Source organism: Saccopteryx bilineata, chromosome 5, assembly GCF_036850765.1.
Source record: "Saccopteryx bilineata isolate mSacBil1 chromosome 5, mSacBil1_pri_phased_curated, whole genome shotgun sequence".
Taxonomy (NCBI): domain Eukaryota; kingdom Metazoa; phylum Chordata; class Mammalia; order Chiroptera; family Emballonuridae; genus Saccopteryx; species Saccopteryx bilineata.
In genome coordinates, this window is record NC_089494.1 from 123582102 (window position 1) to 123596610 (window position 14509).

The 14509-nt window shown below is 39.2% G+C and overlaps 1 protein-coding gene across 8 annotated transcripts in view; it reads left to right on the forward strand.

Moving 5' to 3' along the window:
• WDR33 (WD repeat domain 33) overlaps positions 1-14509 on the forward strand; it is a 130512-nt gene that overhangs the window by 31165 nt on the left and 84838 nt on the right. For all 8 annotated transcript variants that reach the window (XM_066232991.1, XM_066232995.1, XM_066232997.1 and 5 more), the window contains exons 2-7: positions 6463-6689; positions 7425-7493; positions 8438-8542; positions 9918-10013; positions 10199-10350; positions 11992-12089. In XM_066232991.1, coding sequence (XP_066089088.1) covers positions 6486-6689; positions 7425-7493; positions 8438-8542; positions 9918-10013; positions 10199-10350; positions 11992-12089 — 724 coding nt within the window. In that variant the 5' untranslated portion in view covers positions 6463-6485. The remainder of the gene's footprint in view (positions 1-6462; positions 6690-7424; positions 7494-8437; positions 8543-9917; positions 10014-10198; positions 10351-11991; positions 12090-14509) is intronic.

Below are 14509 nucleotides of genomic sequence, written 5' to 3' on the forward strand. Positions count from 1 at the left end.
CTTTAGTTCAGTGATTGCTTTCTTCTAGTGCCTTGACCAGCAGGCTACAGCAGAGCAAGTGACCCCTTGCTCAAGCCAACAACCTTGGGCTTCAAGCCTGCAGTTTTTGGGCCTAAGCCAGTGACCATGGGGTCATGTCTATGATTCCATACTCAATCCAGCGACCCCATGCTCAAGCTGGAGAGCCCGCGCTCAATCTGGTGACCTTGGCGTTTAGAACCTGGGTCCTCTGCATCCTAGTTCGACACTCTATCTACTGTGCCGCTACGTGGTTAGACAAGCAATTTTTTTTTTGCAGATAATGATAAGTTGCTTTTTGAAGTATGGAGTGGCAAAGGAGCGTACACATTGCTAAGGTACTTTTGGTAAAGAGCAATGTAGTTGGAGAATCTGATCTGAAATCTAGCTTCTTTGAATACATTCTATAAAGTTACAGTAATCAAGATACTGAGGTTGACCCCAACAAAAATACAATTTTTGATTTTAACAAAGTTGTAAAGGGGACTTAGTTGAAAAAAGTCTTTTTTCCAGTATGTGGTGTCAGAACAATTGGACATTAAGTGAGAAAAAGAAACTCAGCCCATCCCAAATACATTATGTAGAAATGAACTCAAAATATTTAATAGATATAAATGTAAAATGTGAGCCTGACCAGGTGGTGATGCAATGGATAGAGTATTGGCCTGGATTGCTAAGGACTCAGGTTTGAAACCCTGTGATCGCTGGCTTGAGCCCAGGCTCGTCTGGCTTGAGCATAGGGTCGCCGGCTTGAGTGTGGGATCACAGACATGACCTCATGGCTGCTGCCTTGAAGTCTAAGGTCGCTGGCTTGAGTCTAGGGTCACTGGCTTGAGCAAGGGGTGTCTGGGTTGGCTGGGGCCCCCCAGTTAAGGCACGTATGAAAAAGCAATCAATGGACAACTAAGGTGCCAGAACTGAGTTGATACTTCTCATCTCTCTCCCTTCCTGTCTGTCGCTCTTTCTCTCTTAAAAAAAAAAGTAAAATGTGAAACAATAAAATTGACAGAAGAGAACACAGAAGAATCTCTGTAAACTTGGCTTAGATAAGTAAGGTTTCATTATAGTTAAAAACTGCTCTTTGAAAAATACTGTGAAGTGAATGAAAAGTGGCAGATGGAGAAAATATTTGCAAATCACATATTTGGCAAAGTATTGCATGTAGGTTACAGAAAGAACTCTCAAAACTCAACAGTAAGAGCCTGGCCTGTGGTGGTGTAGTAGATAAGAGTGCCAACCTGGAACACTGATGTCGCCACTTTGAAATGCTGAACAAGCAACCAATGAACAACTTGGGAGTGAAGCGACTACCCCCTCCATAAAACTTAATAAATAAAATGATTAATTAATTAATTTAAATGAGAGGAGGGGAGATAGAGAGGTAGACTCCCACATGAGGCCCGCCTGGGTTCCACCTGGCAATCCATGCCTGGGGCCGATAATCAGACCAACTGAGCTATCCCTTAACATCAATGCTCAGGGCCAGCACACAAACCAGTCAAGCCACTGGCTGTAGGAGATGCGGAGAGAGAAAAGGAAGAGAGGGAAGGGAAGAGAAGCAGATGGTGACTTCTCATGTGTGCCCTGACTGGGAGTCGAACGCTGTTGTCCGTATACTAGGCTGATGCTCTCTCCACTGAGCTACTGGCTAGGGCCTAAAGACTTAAAAAAATAAAATAAAATAAAATCTTTAGCCTGACCAGTCTGCGCAGTGGATAGAGCATTGGACTGGGATGCGGAAGACCCTGGTTCAAAACCCTGAGGTCACCGGCTTATGCACGGGCTGACCATGCAGGCGTCCCCAAACTACGGCCCGCGGGCCACAATGCGGCCCCCTGAGGCCATTTATCCAGCCCCCACTGCACTTCTGGAAGGGGCACCTCTTTCATTGGTGGTCAGTGAGAGGACCACTGTATTTGGCAGCCCTCCAATGGTCTGAGGGACAGTGAACTGGCCCCCTGTGTAAAAAGTTTGGAGACCCCTGAGAGCGTGGGGTTGCTGCCTTGAGCATGGGATCATAGATATGACCCCATGGTCGCTGGCTTGAGCAAGGGGTCACTTGGTCTGTTGGAGCCCCTGGGTCAAGGCACATATGAGAGAATGCAATCAATGAACAACTAAGGAGCCGTAATGAAGAATTGATGCTTCTCATCTCTTTTCCTTCCCGTCTGTCTGTTTTTGTCTGCCTTTCTCTGTGACTCTCTCTGTCAAAAATAAATAAATTAATAAAAAATAAACCAACAAAACTTATCTATAAGTTACAACCCAATAAAAAGGCAAGAGATTTGAACAACTTTGCTGAAGAAAATATATGGTTGTTAAAGAAGCATTTGAAAACATGGTTTATAGCAGTGGTCCCCAACCAGTTTGGGCCACAGACCGGTTTAATGTTAGAAAATATTTTCATGGACCGGCCTTTAGGGGGGGATGGATAAATGTATCACGTGACCGAGACAAGCGTCAAGAGTGAGTCTTAGACGGATGTAACAGAGGGAATCTGATCATTTTTTAAAAATAAAACATCATTCAGACTTAAATATAAATAAAATGGAAATAATGTAAGTTTTTTATTCTTTCTCTGCAGACCGGTACCGGTCCACAGCCCAGGGGTTGGGGACCACTGGTCTACATCATTAGTGAAATGCAAATTAAAACCCACAATAAGATAGTGCGGTTCATTTGTAAGAAGGACTAGGAATAAAACAAACAACTGTTCTCTCACCTTAGCTGGCAATACCATGTGTTAGTGGGGAAGTAGAGTATTTAGAACTTTCATGTATTGTTGGTGGGGATGCAAAATAGTACAGCCAGTTTGGAAACTGTTTGGCAGTTTCTCATTGAAGTTAAAGGTAAACTTATATTACCCAGCAGTTTCAATCCTTGATATGTATCTAAGAAAAATGAAAATTTACGTTCACATAAAAACTACACACAAATGTTTATAACAATTTTGTGCAAATTGCCAAGTGCTGCAACAGTCTAAATGTCCCTGAACTGGTACCTGGATAAACAAACTGTGCCACACTCCTAGAATTCAGCAAAAAAAAAAAAAAATTCTTATTTGGAATAATATTAATGAATCTCAAAACTGAAATGAAAAATGCCAGGCTCAAAAGTCAGTGTAGCCTGACCAGGCGATGGTGCAATGGATAGAGTGTCGGACTGGGATGCAGAGGACCCGGGTTCGAAACCCCGAGGTCTCCAGCTTGAGTGCGGGCTCATCTGGTTTGAGGAAAAGCCTACCAGCTTGAACCCAAGGTCGCTGGCTCCAGCACGGGTTTACTCGGTCTGCTGAAGGCCTGCGGTCAAGGCACATATGAGAAGGCAATCAATGAACAACTAAAGTGTTGCAACGCGCAGTGAATAACTGATGATTGATGCTTCTCATCTCTCTCCGTTCCTGTCTGTCTGTCCCTGTCTATCCCCCTCTCTGACTCACTCTCTGTCTCTGTTAAAAAAAAAAAAAAGTCAATGTAAGACTTTGTTTATATGACATTCTGAAGAAAATGAAAGCCACAGTGATGGGAAACAGATTGTTACTGAACCACCTCCCAAAATGCAAGTTTGTGTACCTGATGCACTTTAGTAAGCCAGACTTTGAGACACCATGCTTGGAGATAGAGAAAGATTTATTCGGTTTGGCCACAGTGAGAAGCAGGGAAAACAAGGTCTTTCAAATTTGTTTTCTCCAATGGGAACCAACCAATGATGCATAAATAAGTAGAGTAGCAAATCAGTGTTTCTCTCTTTCCCCCTCTTATTCTTTCTCCCTCCCTCCCCTTCTTTCTAAAATCAATATAGAAATTAAAAAATTAAAATAGAGACTTTTTAGGTGGCTAGGGATTAAGGGAGGGGTGTTTCAGTGAACTGAGGGGAAAGTCTTTCTTTAGTCACAGATCATATTTTGTATAAGCAGACTTCTGGGTTCTGGGTGTCAGCAGCTTGTTGCAACTGTCTTTTTTTTTTTTTTTTTAAAGAGAGACAGGGACTGACAGAGATGAGAAACATCAGTTCTTTGTTGTGGTACCTTAGTTCATTTATTGCTTCTCATAATGTGCCCTGATGGTGGGGGTAGAGGGGGGACGGCTCTAGCAGACCAAGTAACCCTTTCCTTTCTCAAGCCAGCGACCATGGGATCATGTCTATGATCCCATGCTCAAGCTGGTGACCCTGCTCTCAAGCTCGATGAGCCTGCACTCAAGCTGGCAACCTAGGGTTTTGGACTTGGGCCCACTGTGTCCCAGGCCAGTGCTCTATATACGGCACTACTGCCCCGGTCAGGCTGGTTGCAACTTTTTTTTTTTTAATTTTCAAGTATGGAGAGAGAGGGAGGGATAGCTAGACAGGGACAGACAGGAAGGGAGAGAGATGATAACATCAATTCTTCATTGTGTTCACTCATCACTTTCTTATCTGTGCCTTGACGGGGAGGTGGTGCTCAAGCGGAGCTAGTGACCCCTTGCTCAAGCCAATGACCTTGGGCTCATGCCAGTGACCATGGAGTCATGTCTATGATCCCATGCCCAAGCTAGCGACCCTGCACTCAAGCTGGTGAGCCTGCGTTCAAGCTGGTGACCTTAGGGATTCAAACCTGGGACTTTAGCCTCCCAGGTTGATGCTGTATCCATTGTGCCACCACCTGGCCAGACTCATGGTCTGATTTCAAAAATACGATTTTATGAACTATATCCTTAAAATTAAAAAAAAAAAATTATTGAGTTGAGAGAGAGAAAGAGAAACATTGATTTGTTCTTCCACTTGTTCGCGCATTCATTAGTTGATTCTTTTATGTGCCCTGACTGTGGATTGAGCCTGCAACCTTGGCATTTCGGGACAATGCTCTAACCAACTGAGCTATTCGTCAAGGGCCAAAGTATACTTAAAATGTGTTTTTAAATTATGCATATTTGTATAACTGGAATGGAAGTTTTAACTGGAGAGTATTAAAATTGAAAAACTAAGCTCTTAAACTGTTTTTTCGTTGACATGTTAGCTAATGCTGCCTGTGTAAATTTGTAAAACACATACTGAGTAATAAGTTTCTATGGTAGTTTCTTGGAGCATGAAATTTGATGTATATACGTACTTGTAGCGTTTATAGGAAATAGGACAGTTTCTTCTTTTTATATACTATCCCTAGGATATTTATTTTATTTATTTATTTATTTAATTTGTGGTAGAGAGTCAGAGAGAGGGACAGATAGGGACAGACAGACAGGAAGGGAGAGAGAGATGAGAAACATCAATTCTTCATTGCGGTTCCTTAGTTGTTCATTGATTGATTTCTCATATGTCCCTTGACTGGGGGGCTACAGCAGACCGAATGACCCTTTGCTTTAGCCAGCATCCTTGGGCTCAAGCTGGTGAACCTGCTCAAACCCGATGAGCCCACACTCAAACTGGTGGCCTCGGGGTCTCGAACCTGGGTCCTCTGTGTCCCAGTCCAGCACTCTATCCACTGTGCCACTGTCTGTTCAGGCTCCCTAGGATATTTATTTTATATTTTTATTTATTTATTTATTTATTTATTCATTCATTTTTAGAGAGGAGAGAGAGAGACAGAGACAGAGAGGAGAGAGAGACAGGGGGGAGGAGCTGGAAGCATCAACTCCCATATGTGCCTTGACCAGGCAAGCCCAGGGTTTCGAACCAGCGACCTCAGCATTTCCAGGTCGATGCTTTATCCACTGCGCCACCACAGGTCAGGCTCCCTAGGATATTTAAAAGGACAGAAGTCAGGCCTTAAAAACTTTTTAGTGATATAACGAGGTTTTATGATAAACTTAAAATGATTTGTTTTTCCATCCAACATCTAATGAAAACTTCATTTAAAAAACATGAACTGTTCTGTCTGACCTGTGGTGGCACAGTGGATATATATGATATTTAAGAGTGTTGTCCTGGAACACTGAGGTTGCTGGTTCAAAACTCTGGGCTTGCCCGGCCAAGGCACATACAAGAATCAAGTAGATGCTTCCTGCTCCTATGCTCCCGCCCCTGCCTTTCTCTCTCTCTCTCTCTCTCTCTCTCTCTCTTTCTCTCTCTCTCTCTCTTTCTCTCTCTCTCTCCTCTCTCTAAAATAAATAAAATCTTAAAAAAAAAGTGAACAGTTCTGTCTTTCTTCCTCTCCATTTGCCCACCCCACACATGCATAACAAACACACAGCCCATTCAACCCAAGTGTTCTAAATTGTAATTTTTCCTTCCATCAGGCTGAATTTGACAGCAAATGCTTATTATTAGCACTTATTCTATGAATTGACCTTTTTCAAATGGGTGACTGGTCTTTGCCATTAAATCTAATATATAGTTCATTTTGTAAACAGGTGACTAAAATCTAGAAATGAAGTGTATTAGAAAAAGGAAGAGTAGTGTAAAAATGTTGATATTGAAAATGTTTTCAGTGCTGATATTTGCAATGAAAGTACTTTCTCTTTATCCCAGTGCCCTAGAACAAAGACATCACCATGGCTACAGAAATTGGTTCTCCTCCTCGTTTTTTCCATATGCCAAGGTTCCAACACCAGGCACCTCGACAACTGTTCTATAAACGACCTGATTTTGCACAGCAGCAAGCGATGCAACAACTTACCTTTGATGGAAAACGAATGAGAAAAGCAGTAAACCGAAAAACTATAGACTATAATCCATCTGTAATTAAGTATTTGGAGGTAAGTCCAGGTCATGTGCTTCAGATGACCAAACTTTGTTTTGTTTTTTTTAAAAAGTCTTTAAAATGCAGGATAATAAGTATACTTGTATTTCTTGAATTAGTGGGATATTAAATGAAGACAGTCACTAGTACTTTCTTAAAAATATCTACCTGAATATCTTCACAAAAAATATTTTAAAGTTAGACTCTAGTTTAGAAATAGGCTTAGTCCTAAAGGTTTATAACAAATCTCAGAGGAGGGTACTTTAATCTCTAGGCCAGCTTTAAAATACTTGTTAAACCCGCAGAGTGCTTGGAATGTTAAAAGACTCAGAGGTAAAGACAGGTTTAGGTTTTCCATGTACTTCAGTTGGAAAACTAGACTAGGAGAGTTTGAGAGGAATTAAGTAAGCTATGGGCAAAATAAAAGGAATTGTTTTTGTGCTGAGGTTTTTGAAGGAAATTGGGAATGCCTCTCTACTTCACCCTCCATTCAGGTTTGTGTGGTCACTGAGAATGTGTTGGGGTTAAGAGCATCTTGGGTGATTGGTTAGGGATAATGTGAGTAAAGAGGGAAATTCAAAACAATGTGAGTAGGATAAGATACCAACCATTATGTATGTTTTAGAACATAATGAAAACATTTTAATCTTGTTTTTTCTTCACTTAACAGTAGCTTAATTTTGTTACTTTAGTTTTATATTGAGTACAATTAGATCATATATCAATTGATTAATTAATCTATTTTCAACAGAATAGAATATGGCAAAGAGACCAGAGAGATATGAGAGCAATTCAGCCTGATGCAGGTTATTATAATGATGTAAGTATTAGATATGTTATACTAGCTTAATATAAACCTTTTTCCTTGGACATTTGATCCAAAAACATGTGATCTCAAATTCAAACGTGGATTTTTTTCTTTACATTTTTATAATTAAAACAAAAAATTCCTGCCTGACTAGGCGGTGGCGCAGTGGATAGAGTGTCGGACTGGGATGCAGAGGACTCAGGTTCGAAACCCCGAGGTCACCAGCTTGAGCACAGGCTCATCTGGTTTGAGCAAGAGCTCACCAGCTTGGACCCACGGTCGCTGGCTCCAGCAAGGGGTTACTCGGTCTACTGAAGGCCCGCGGTCAAGGCAAACATGAGAAAGCAATCAATGAACAACTAAGGTGTTGCAACGCACAGTGAAAAACTGATGATTGATGCTTCTCATCTCTCTCCATTCCTGTCTGTCTGTCCCTGTCTTTCCCTCTCTCTGACTCACTCTCTGTCTCTGTAAAAAATAAATTAAAAAAAACAACAACCAAAAAACAAAAATTTCCTAAAGGGATTTTATAACATATTTCTTTAAACCATGATCATTTTTTTTTATATCTCAACCTAAAATTTTTTTTTAATCTAATGATGGGTGAATTTTTGATTTGGGGCTTACAGCAGTGTCCAACAAAACATTATACTGACTCAGTGTCTGTTGTAATAGGAACACTAATTTGAAATTTGGATTGTTGACTTCAAGAAGTAATTGGGGAAATCTGGTACTTGATTTTGTTTTGTTTAGATATAATTGGTATTTAACTCTCTCTGTATCTCAGTTTTTTTTCATTTAATAAATACAGAGTCATTATATTATTACAGGTTTCTTAAAGTCTTGTATATTCCTGAATTTGTATTTAAATATTGAAATAATAACTTTTCATGTCTCTGGTTAATGCCCTATGATGAATTAGGACCTCTTAAAACCCAATTGTCTTTTCTTTGTAGCTGGTCCCACCAATAGGGATGTTGAATAATCCTATGAATGCAGTAACAACAAAATTTGTTCGAACATCAACAAATAAAGTAAAGTGTCCAGTATTTGTTGTTAGGGTAAGTATTCTGTTTGATATTTTTGGAAAAATTAATCCTGAGTTAGTCTGCAAATATAATTAATAGGATAAAAAAGTTAAACATTATTTTAAATGTATATCTGGATAAAAATCAGTTTATTGCTAATAATTTTACTTATCTACTATATCCACACTTGTATTTCTTAACTCTTTGTCACAATTTTTTTTTGAAAACAGTATTGTATTGACATTTCATGTATTTACATCTTATGAGGAAAATGAGTGTATAATCTATATAGAAATTTGAAAATAAAAAGTAAGAAAAAGTATGTTTTGAGTTGATAAATATCAGATTTTCTTTAGTAGGATAATTCTAACTAAAATATTGGTGTAGTGTTTGTAATGAATCTGTTGTATTACTCTTGAAAGTAGATCAGCATAAGACTGGTTACTACTTGATACTGTGGACAAAGAGCTTTAATGAGTTTTTGTTTGTTTGTTTTTTAGTACACTTAGTTGCCAGTAAAAGTTTGATAGCCTTGATGTCCTTAAATTGGTACTCGTTAATGCTGCTTTTCATAAAACAATGATAAACTATTCTGCCTGAATTGGTCCACTAGCTGTTGAAATAAAATTCTTCATTCAATGTTGTGTTTTTTTACTGGCTGACCATCTTATTTATGTTAGTCTGCCATGTATCCTAGGAAAATGAAGTTTATGCAGATCTTATTTTGAAATGCTCGATAGAGTGCTTAGGCCTTTGCAACTTAGAAAGGGACTCATAATGCACTCACACTATTTTTTATTTAGCTAATGACCTAAAGTGTAAGAGCTTCCCCTGAACTGTGTTAATAAAGTTCTTTTCTGTGAAAATACTTGCTTAGCTACACTAAAGTGAAAGTCAGTGTTGACTATTTAATGTTGATTATTGGGTATTTTGTAAATAAAGGCTTTATGTTTTAAAAATTAATTAAGGCCTGACCAGATGGTGGTAGAGTGGATAGAGCGTCAGCCTGGGACACAGAGGCCCCAAGTTCGAAACCCCGAGGTCACTGGCTTGAGGGTGGGCTCATCTAGGTTGAGCGAGGGCTCACCAGCTTGAGTGTGGGGTCATTGGCCCTTTGGCTCGGGCATGGGATCATAGACATGACCTTATGGTCCCTGGCTTGAGCCCCAAGGTCACTGGCTTGAGCAAGGAGTCACTCATTCTGCTGTAGTCCCCTAGTTAAGGCACATATGAGAAAGCAATCAATGAACAACTAAGGTGCCACATGAGAATTGTTGCTTCTCATCTCTCTCCCTTCTTCTGTCCCTCTCTCTGTCTTTTTCGCGCCCCTCCCCCCAAATATATTTTTTGTATGTATGTAAGGTTTAGGATTTGTGGCCTTGTATAACCTGTCTTTTTTCTTCACCAGTGGACTCCAGAAGGAAGAAGGTTGGTCACTGGAGCTTCTAGTGGAGAGTTCACTTTGTGGAATGGACTTACTTTCAATTTTGAAACAATATTACAGGTAACATTAATCATCATATGGTAGCATCATTCTACAGTACTGTAAAGAACTTGAGATAGAGTAACTTTACTGGCATTTTAAACTTACAGTTGGGCAAATCATTTCTTTGAGTTAATATATGCTCCTATAAAGCCTTCTATCATGTACTCTTGTATGTAATGTTTATAAATGTTTTGTTTTCACAGGCTCACGATAGCCCAGTAAGGGCCATGACTTGGTCACATAATGATATGTGGATGTTGACAGCAGACCACGGAGGATATGTGAAATATTGGCAGTCGAATATGAACAACGTCAAGATGTTCCAGGCACATAAGGAGGCGATTAGAGAGGCCAGGTTTATACACAATATACCATTTTCTGTAGTCCCTATTGTCATGGTTAAATTACTCTTGGAGTGTATTCTGGGTGCAGCGATGCATGGGCTCTGTCAGATTCTGGGAAACTTTCTGCACCCTATAAACACAGTATTTTCCTTTGTTTGCACATACTCACTATTGTGCTGGCACCTTTCTGAAGTAGTGTCCTGGTATCTGCTTTACAATGTGTTAGAGATGTATTGTCTGCGCATTCTGCACTGGTTTTCTCTTTTCATTTATGGTTAATAATGTGTATCCATTACTCCTTTTTATTACCTACTGTGTAAGAGAAGAATATTTCATTCCAAATAAAGAATTCAGTCTTTAATTATACAACTGAATAAAATCCAAAGCCTACAGAGAACACCTTCAGAGTTCACACAAAATACAAGGAAAAAAGGCTTAAGTGAAGACCTGGTTGGCTTGGTTATGCCACAACTTCAAAAGAAAGTACAGTAGACCTAAAAACTCTCTCAAGTAACATTAATGAATTAATGAATGCGTTCTTCAAACTTTGAAACTGTAAGCAGATCATTGTCAAGAAGACTCTAGGACTTCCGATTCACTGTTGATACCATCAGCTATGCAAATGTGTAATAGTGCAGTTCAAAATATTTTCAGTGAGCTGTATATATTTGTACATATCAATGAGATATGTACAGTAAAACTGGAAAAAGAAAGTTTTAAAATCCAGCCTGAAGAGTTGCTGTAGCCTCAGAATAAAGCTAAGCAGCATTCTCTCTGGCTGTGCAGCCCATGTTTGGTAAGAGGTTGACATCTTTATAGAAACATCCACTGCAGTCACATTTCTGTTGTCAGAATCTTAACAAAAATTGGTGCATAAACATGCTTCTGCAGAGACTTTGCTGTAGTGGTCTGTCCATACATTGAGTTTGCACAGTTGGTCATTTCTCAGTCTTAGGGTTTAAAACTTCAAGTCAGTTTTTAGGGTTAGATGAGAAACTTGCTGGTCTTGAACTACAGGGAGGAAAAATGGCTCTCTCCTTTGCAGCAGATTCATGGGCTTTAAACACAAGTCTGAACGTCTCTCTGTTAACATTTTTGTCAAAAGGTGCAACATTCATGAGTTAGCTTGCTAGGAAGAAGGGGTGAAAGTTTTCTGCAGGCCTTTTAAATAAAGGAGAAGCATCTTATGTAGGAATGATAGCAGCAGTCTTTAAATGTTGTGCCCAGTTTTTTTCAGTTTATCATTTCATGGATTGTCAGGTAGAAGCTGATGCAAACTTTCTGAGTAGTATTCCTATGTGATTTAAAAGACTCTTTACAGGAATATTTCACAAACAGAATTTAGTTTCTACACTTAAATTAGCTCCATGTTTTCTGTTGGCACAACAGGAAATTCTGTACTGTGGGGAGCATGAATAGTGTTAGCAGTAATACACTTGTAAAGTGCTCGGAATATTGATGATTGAAAAAGTAAGAAACAACTACTCTTTTCTTCTTTTGATGAGATGCCATGGTTAGCTGACAGCGTTCTCTCTAAGGATACTTCCCTCTTCTATTTATAGAAGCACAGTGTTTTTATTTTTCCCTGTCTGAGAAGCACAGATCTGTTAAATGCTGACTTCTTTCCCCTGCTGTGTGTCTTCATGTAACAGTTTCTCACCCACGGATAATAAATTTGCTACATGCTCTGATGACGGCACTGTTAGAATCTGGGACTTTCTTCGTTGCCATGAGGAAAGAATTCTCCGAGGTATGTGTACTAACAGCACTCATTGGACTGTTTAAATAGGAAGGCATTTGTGGTTAAATCACAATACCACAATACCAGCTTACATATCCATCGGTTTTCTTACACATGCTCTTTAAAAGAAACCTAAACACTCTCTCTGGTTCACATTTTGTAGATTTTCACTGTTAATATCATCTTAGAATTCTTTGAGCTATAAATTAAATTCAAGTGTTTCCCTTCTCTAATCCCTTTCCCCCAATTACTTGTTTTTCTGCATGCTTCTTTTAGGGCTGTGTTCCTTTTCTTGTCTGGTACACTGGATACCTTTCTCCAACATGCGAACACGAGTTTTATGTAGCTAGCTCACATCCTCCGGGCAGTCTTTTCAAAGTATGCATTAACTGAAGGATCAGTAGCTGTACTTTTAATTAGCATTGCTGTTTCTGAAAGCTGGTGGTTTTTTATATCACATTTGTACTACATGGCCATACATTACTAAATTTTTGAGGGATTCCTTGTTTACTTTTATTGATTTTATAGTTATAAAAACATTTATTAATTACTCCATCTTACAAAGATGTCTGTTTTCACTTGGATTAATTTAGACTTCATAAAGTGTTAGCATTGAAATGCTAACAGTACATCAATACCATTTATGTCACTTTAATAGTGCTACAGGTAGGGAATTAACTGTGTTTCATATATACAATATAAGAATGTAAACACATTTACACATCTAACAAATCTCATTAGTCTACGATTTCTCAAGTGCTTAATTTGGATCTACTGATTTTTAACGAAGAGTACATCCTACTTCATGCTCTTGATTTCAGTATACTGTAGAAGTAACAGATTCCTTGGGTGTATGAGTGCTGCAGATGGTGGGTGTGAAGATATTATTAATCAGAGATTTCCCCTTGTAATGAGAGTCAGCAGAGTTGTCTTGATTGAATTGTAAGTTCTTACAACTCTTCAGAGATTTGTTTGCAGCATATAGTGTCAATACTTTCTAGAAAAGAAAATACATACTCTTGATATTTAACCCATATTGCAATCTAGTATTTTTAAAAAAATTTCCCACTGGTTTGAGAGCGAGAGAAGAGAGAGAAGGGGAGGAAGAGAGAGAGAAAGAGAGAGAGAGAGAAACATTAACTCATTATTTTATTTAGTTCCATTTAGTTGTGCACTCATTGGTTGCTTCTTGTATGTGCCCTGACTGAGGATTGAACCCATGACCTCAGCATGCCAGGACTACAGTCTATCCATGGAACCTCCCAGCCAGGGTCTTAACCCAGTATTTTTTAAAAAATTACATTAGCTTAAACATTCCTGGCCTTGCACATTTTTTTTCCTGTATTTTTTTCCCGAACTGAGAAGCAGGGGTAGACAGAGACACAAACTCCTGCATGCACCGACCTGGATCCACCAGGCATGCCCACTAGGGGGCGATGCTCGGACTATCTTGGGCATTGCTCTGCTGAAACTGGAGCCATTCTAGCTCCTGAGGCAGATGCCGTGCTGCCATCCTCAGCACCCAGGCCAACTTTGCACCAATGGAGCCTTGGCTGTGGGAGAGGAAGAGAGAGATAGAGAGAAAGGAGAGGGGGAAGGGTGGAGAAGCAGATAAGTGCTTCTCATGTGTGCCCTGGTTGGGAATCAAACCTGGGACTTCCACATCCAGGCCTGACGCTCTACCGCTGAGTCAGCTGGCCAGGGCTGCCTTGCACATTTTTAAATGGGTTCATCCATAGTTTGTATGGAGTAGCTATAATAATGAAGAAGTATATTCACTGTGATGGTCACAATGTTGTACAGCTTCAGAACTTAATGTAGTCTCTGAGGTCAATCTGCTCTGAGTTGTTTCATGGGTGAGTACCATGACCTGGAAGGCTTATGTGACATGTTCATTGTAAAAGTTCAGAACCAGGGCTAGAATTACTTAACACTTGTCTCCTAGCCTAATGTTACACTAATGTTGCACCTTTCTTCACTATTAGTAGAAGTCTTAGCTGTTAAACAGAAATAAGCTAAACAACTTTTTCTAAGCTTTGAATGTTTTAAGAAATATAGAGGAAACAACTTAATTAAAAGCGATTCTAAACTATCAAACAATTAATTAAAATTGGATGAGGACTAAAATAACTTGAGATGTCAGATATAAAACTGCTCTGAATCTTGGATTTAAAAAACAAACAAAAAAATGTGTTATATGGTAACATTTTTCAACCACAAAGTTCTAATGAAGTGTTACTCAGTTTTGGTAATGAAACTGTTTCTAAGCAGTGCTTAAGTATTTTTCCTCTGAAATTTAAAGAGTTGGTAAGATATTAACTACAGTTAAATATTTTTATATTTGAGCCCTGGTGAATTTGGATATAGTTAAGTGGATGCTGACTCATTACCTGTTCTTCATATAGCTTAACAAATATACTAATATGTCT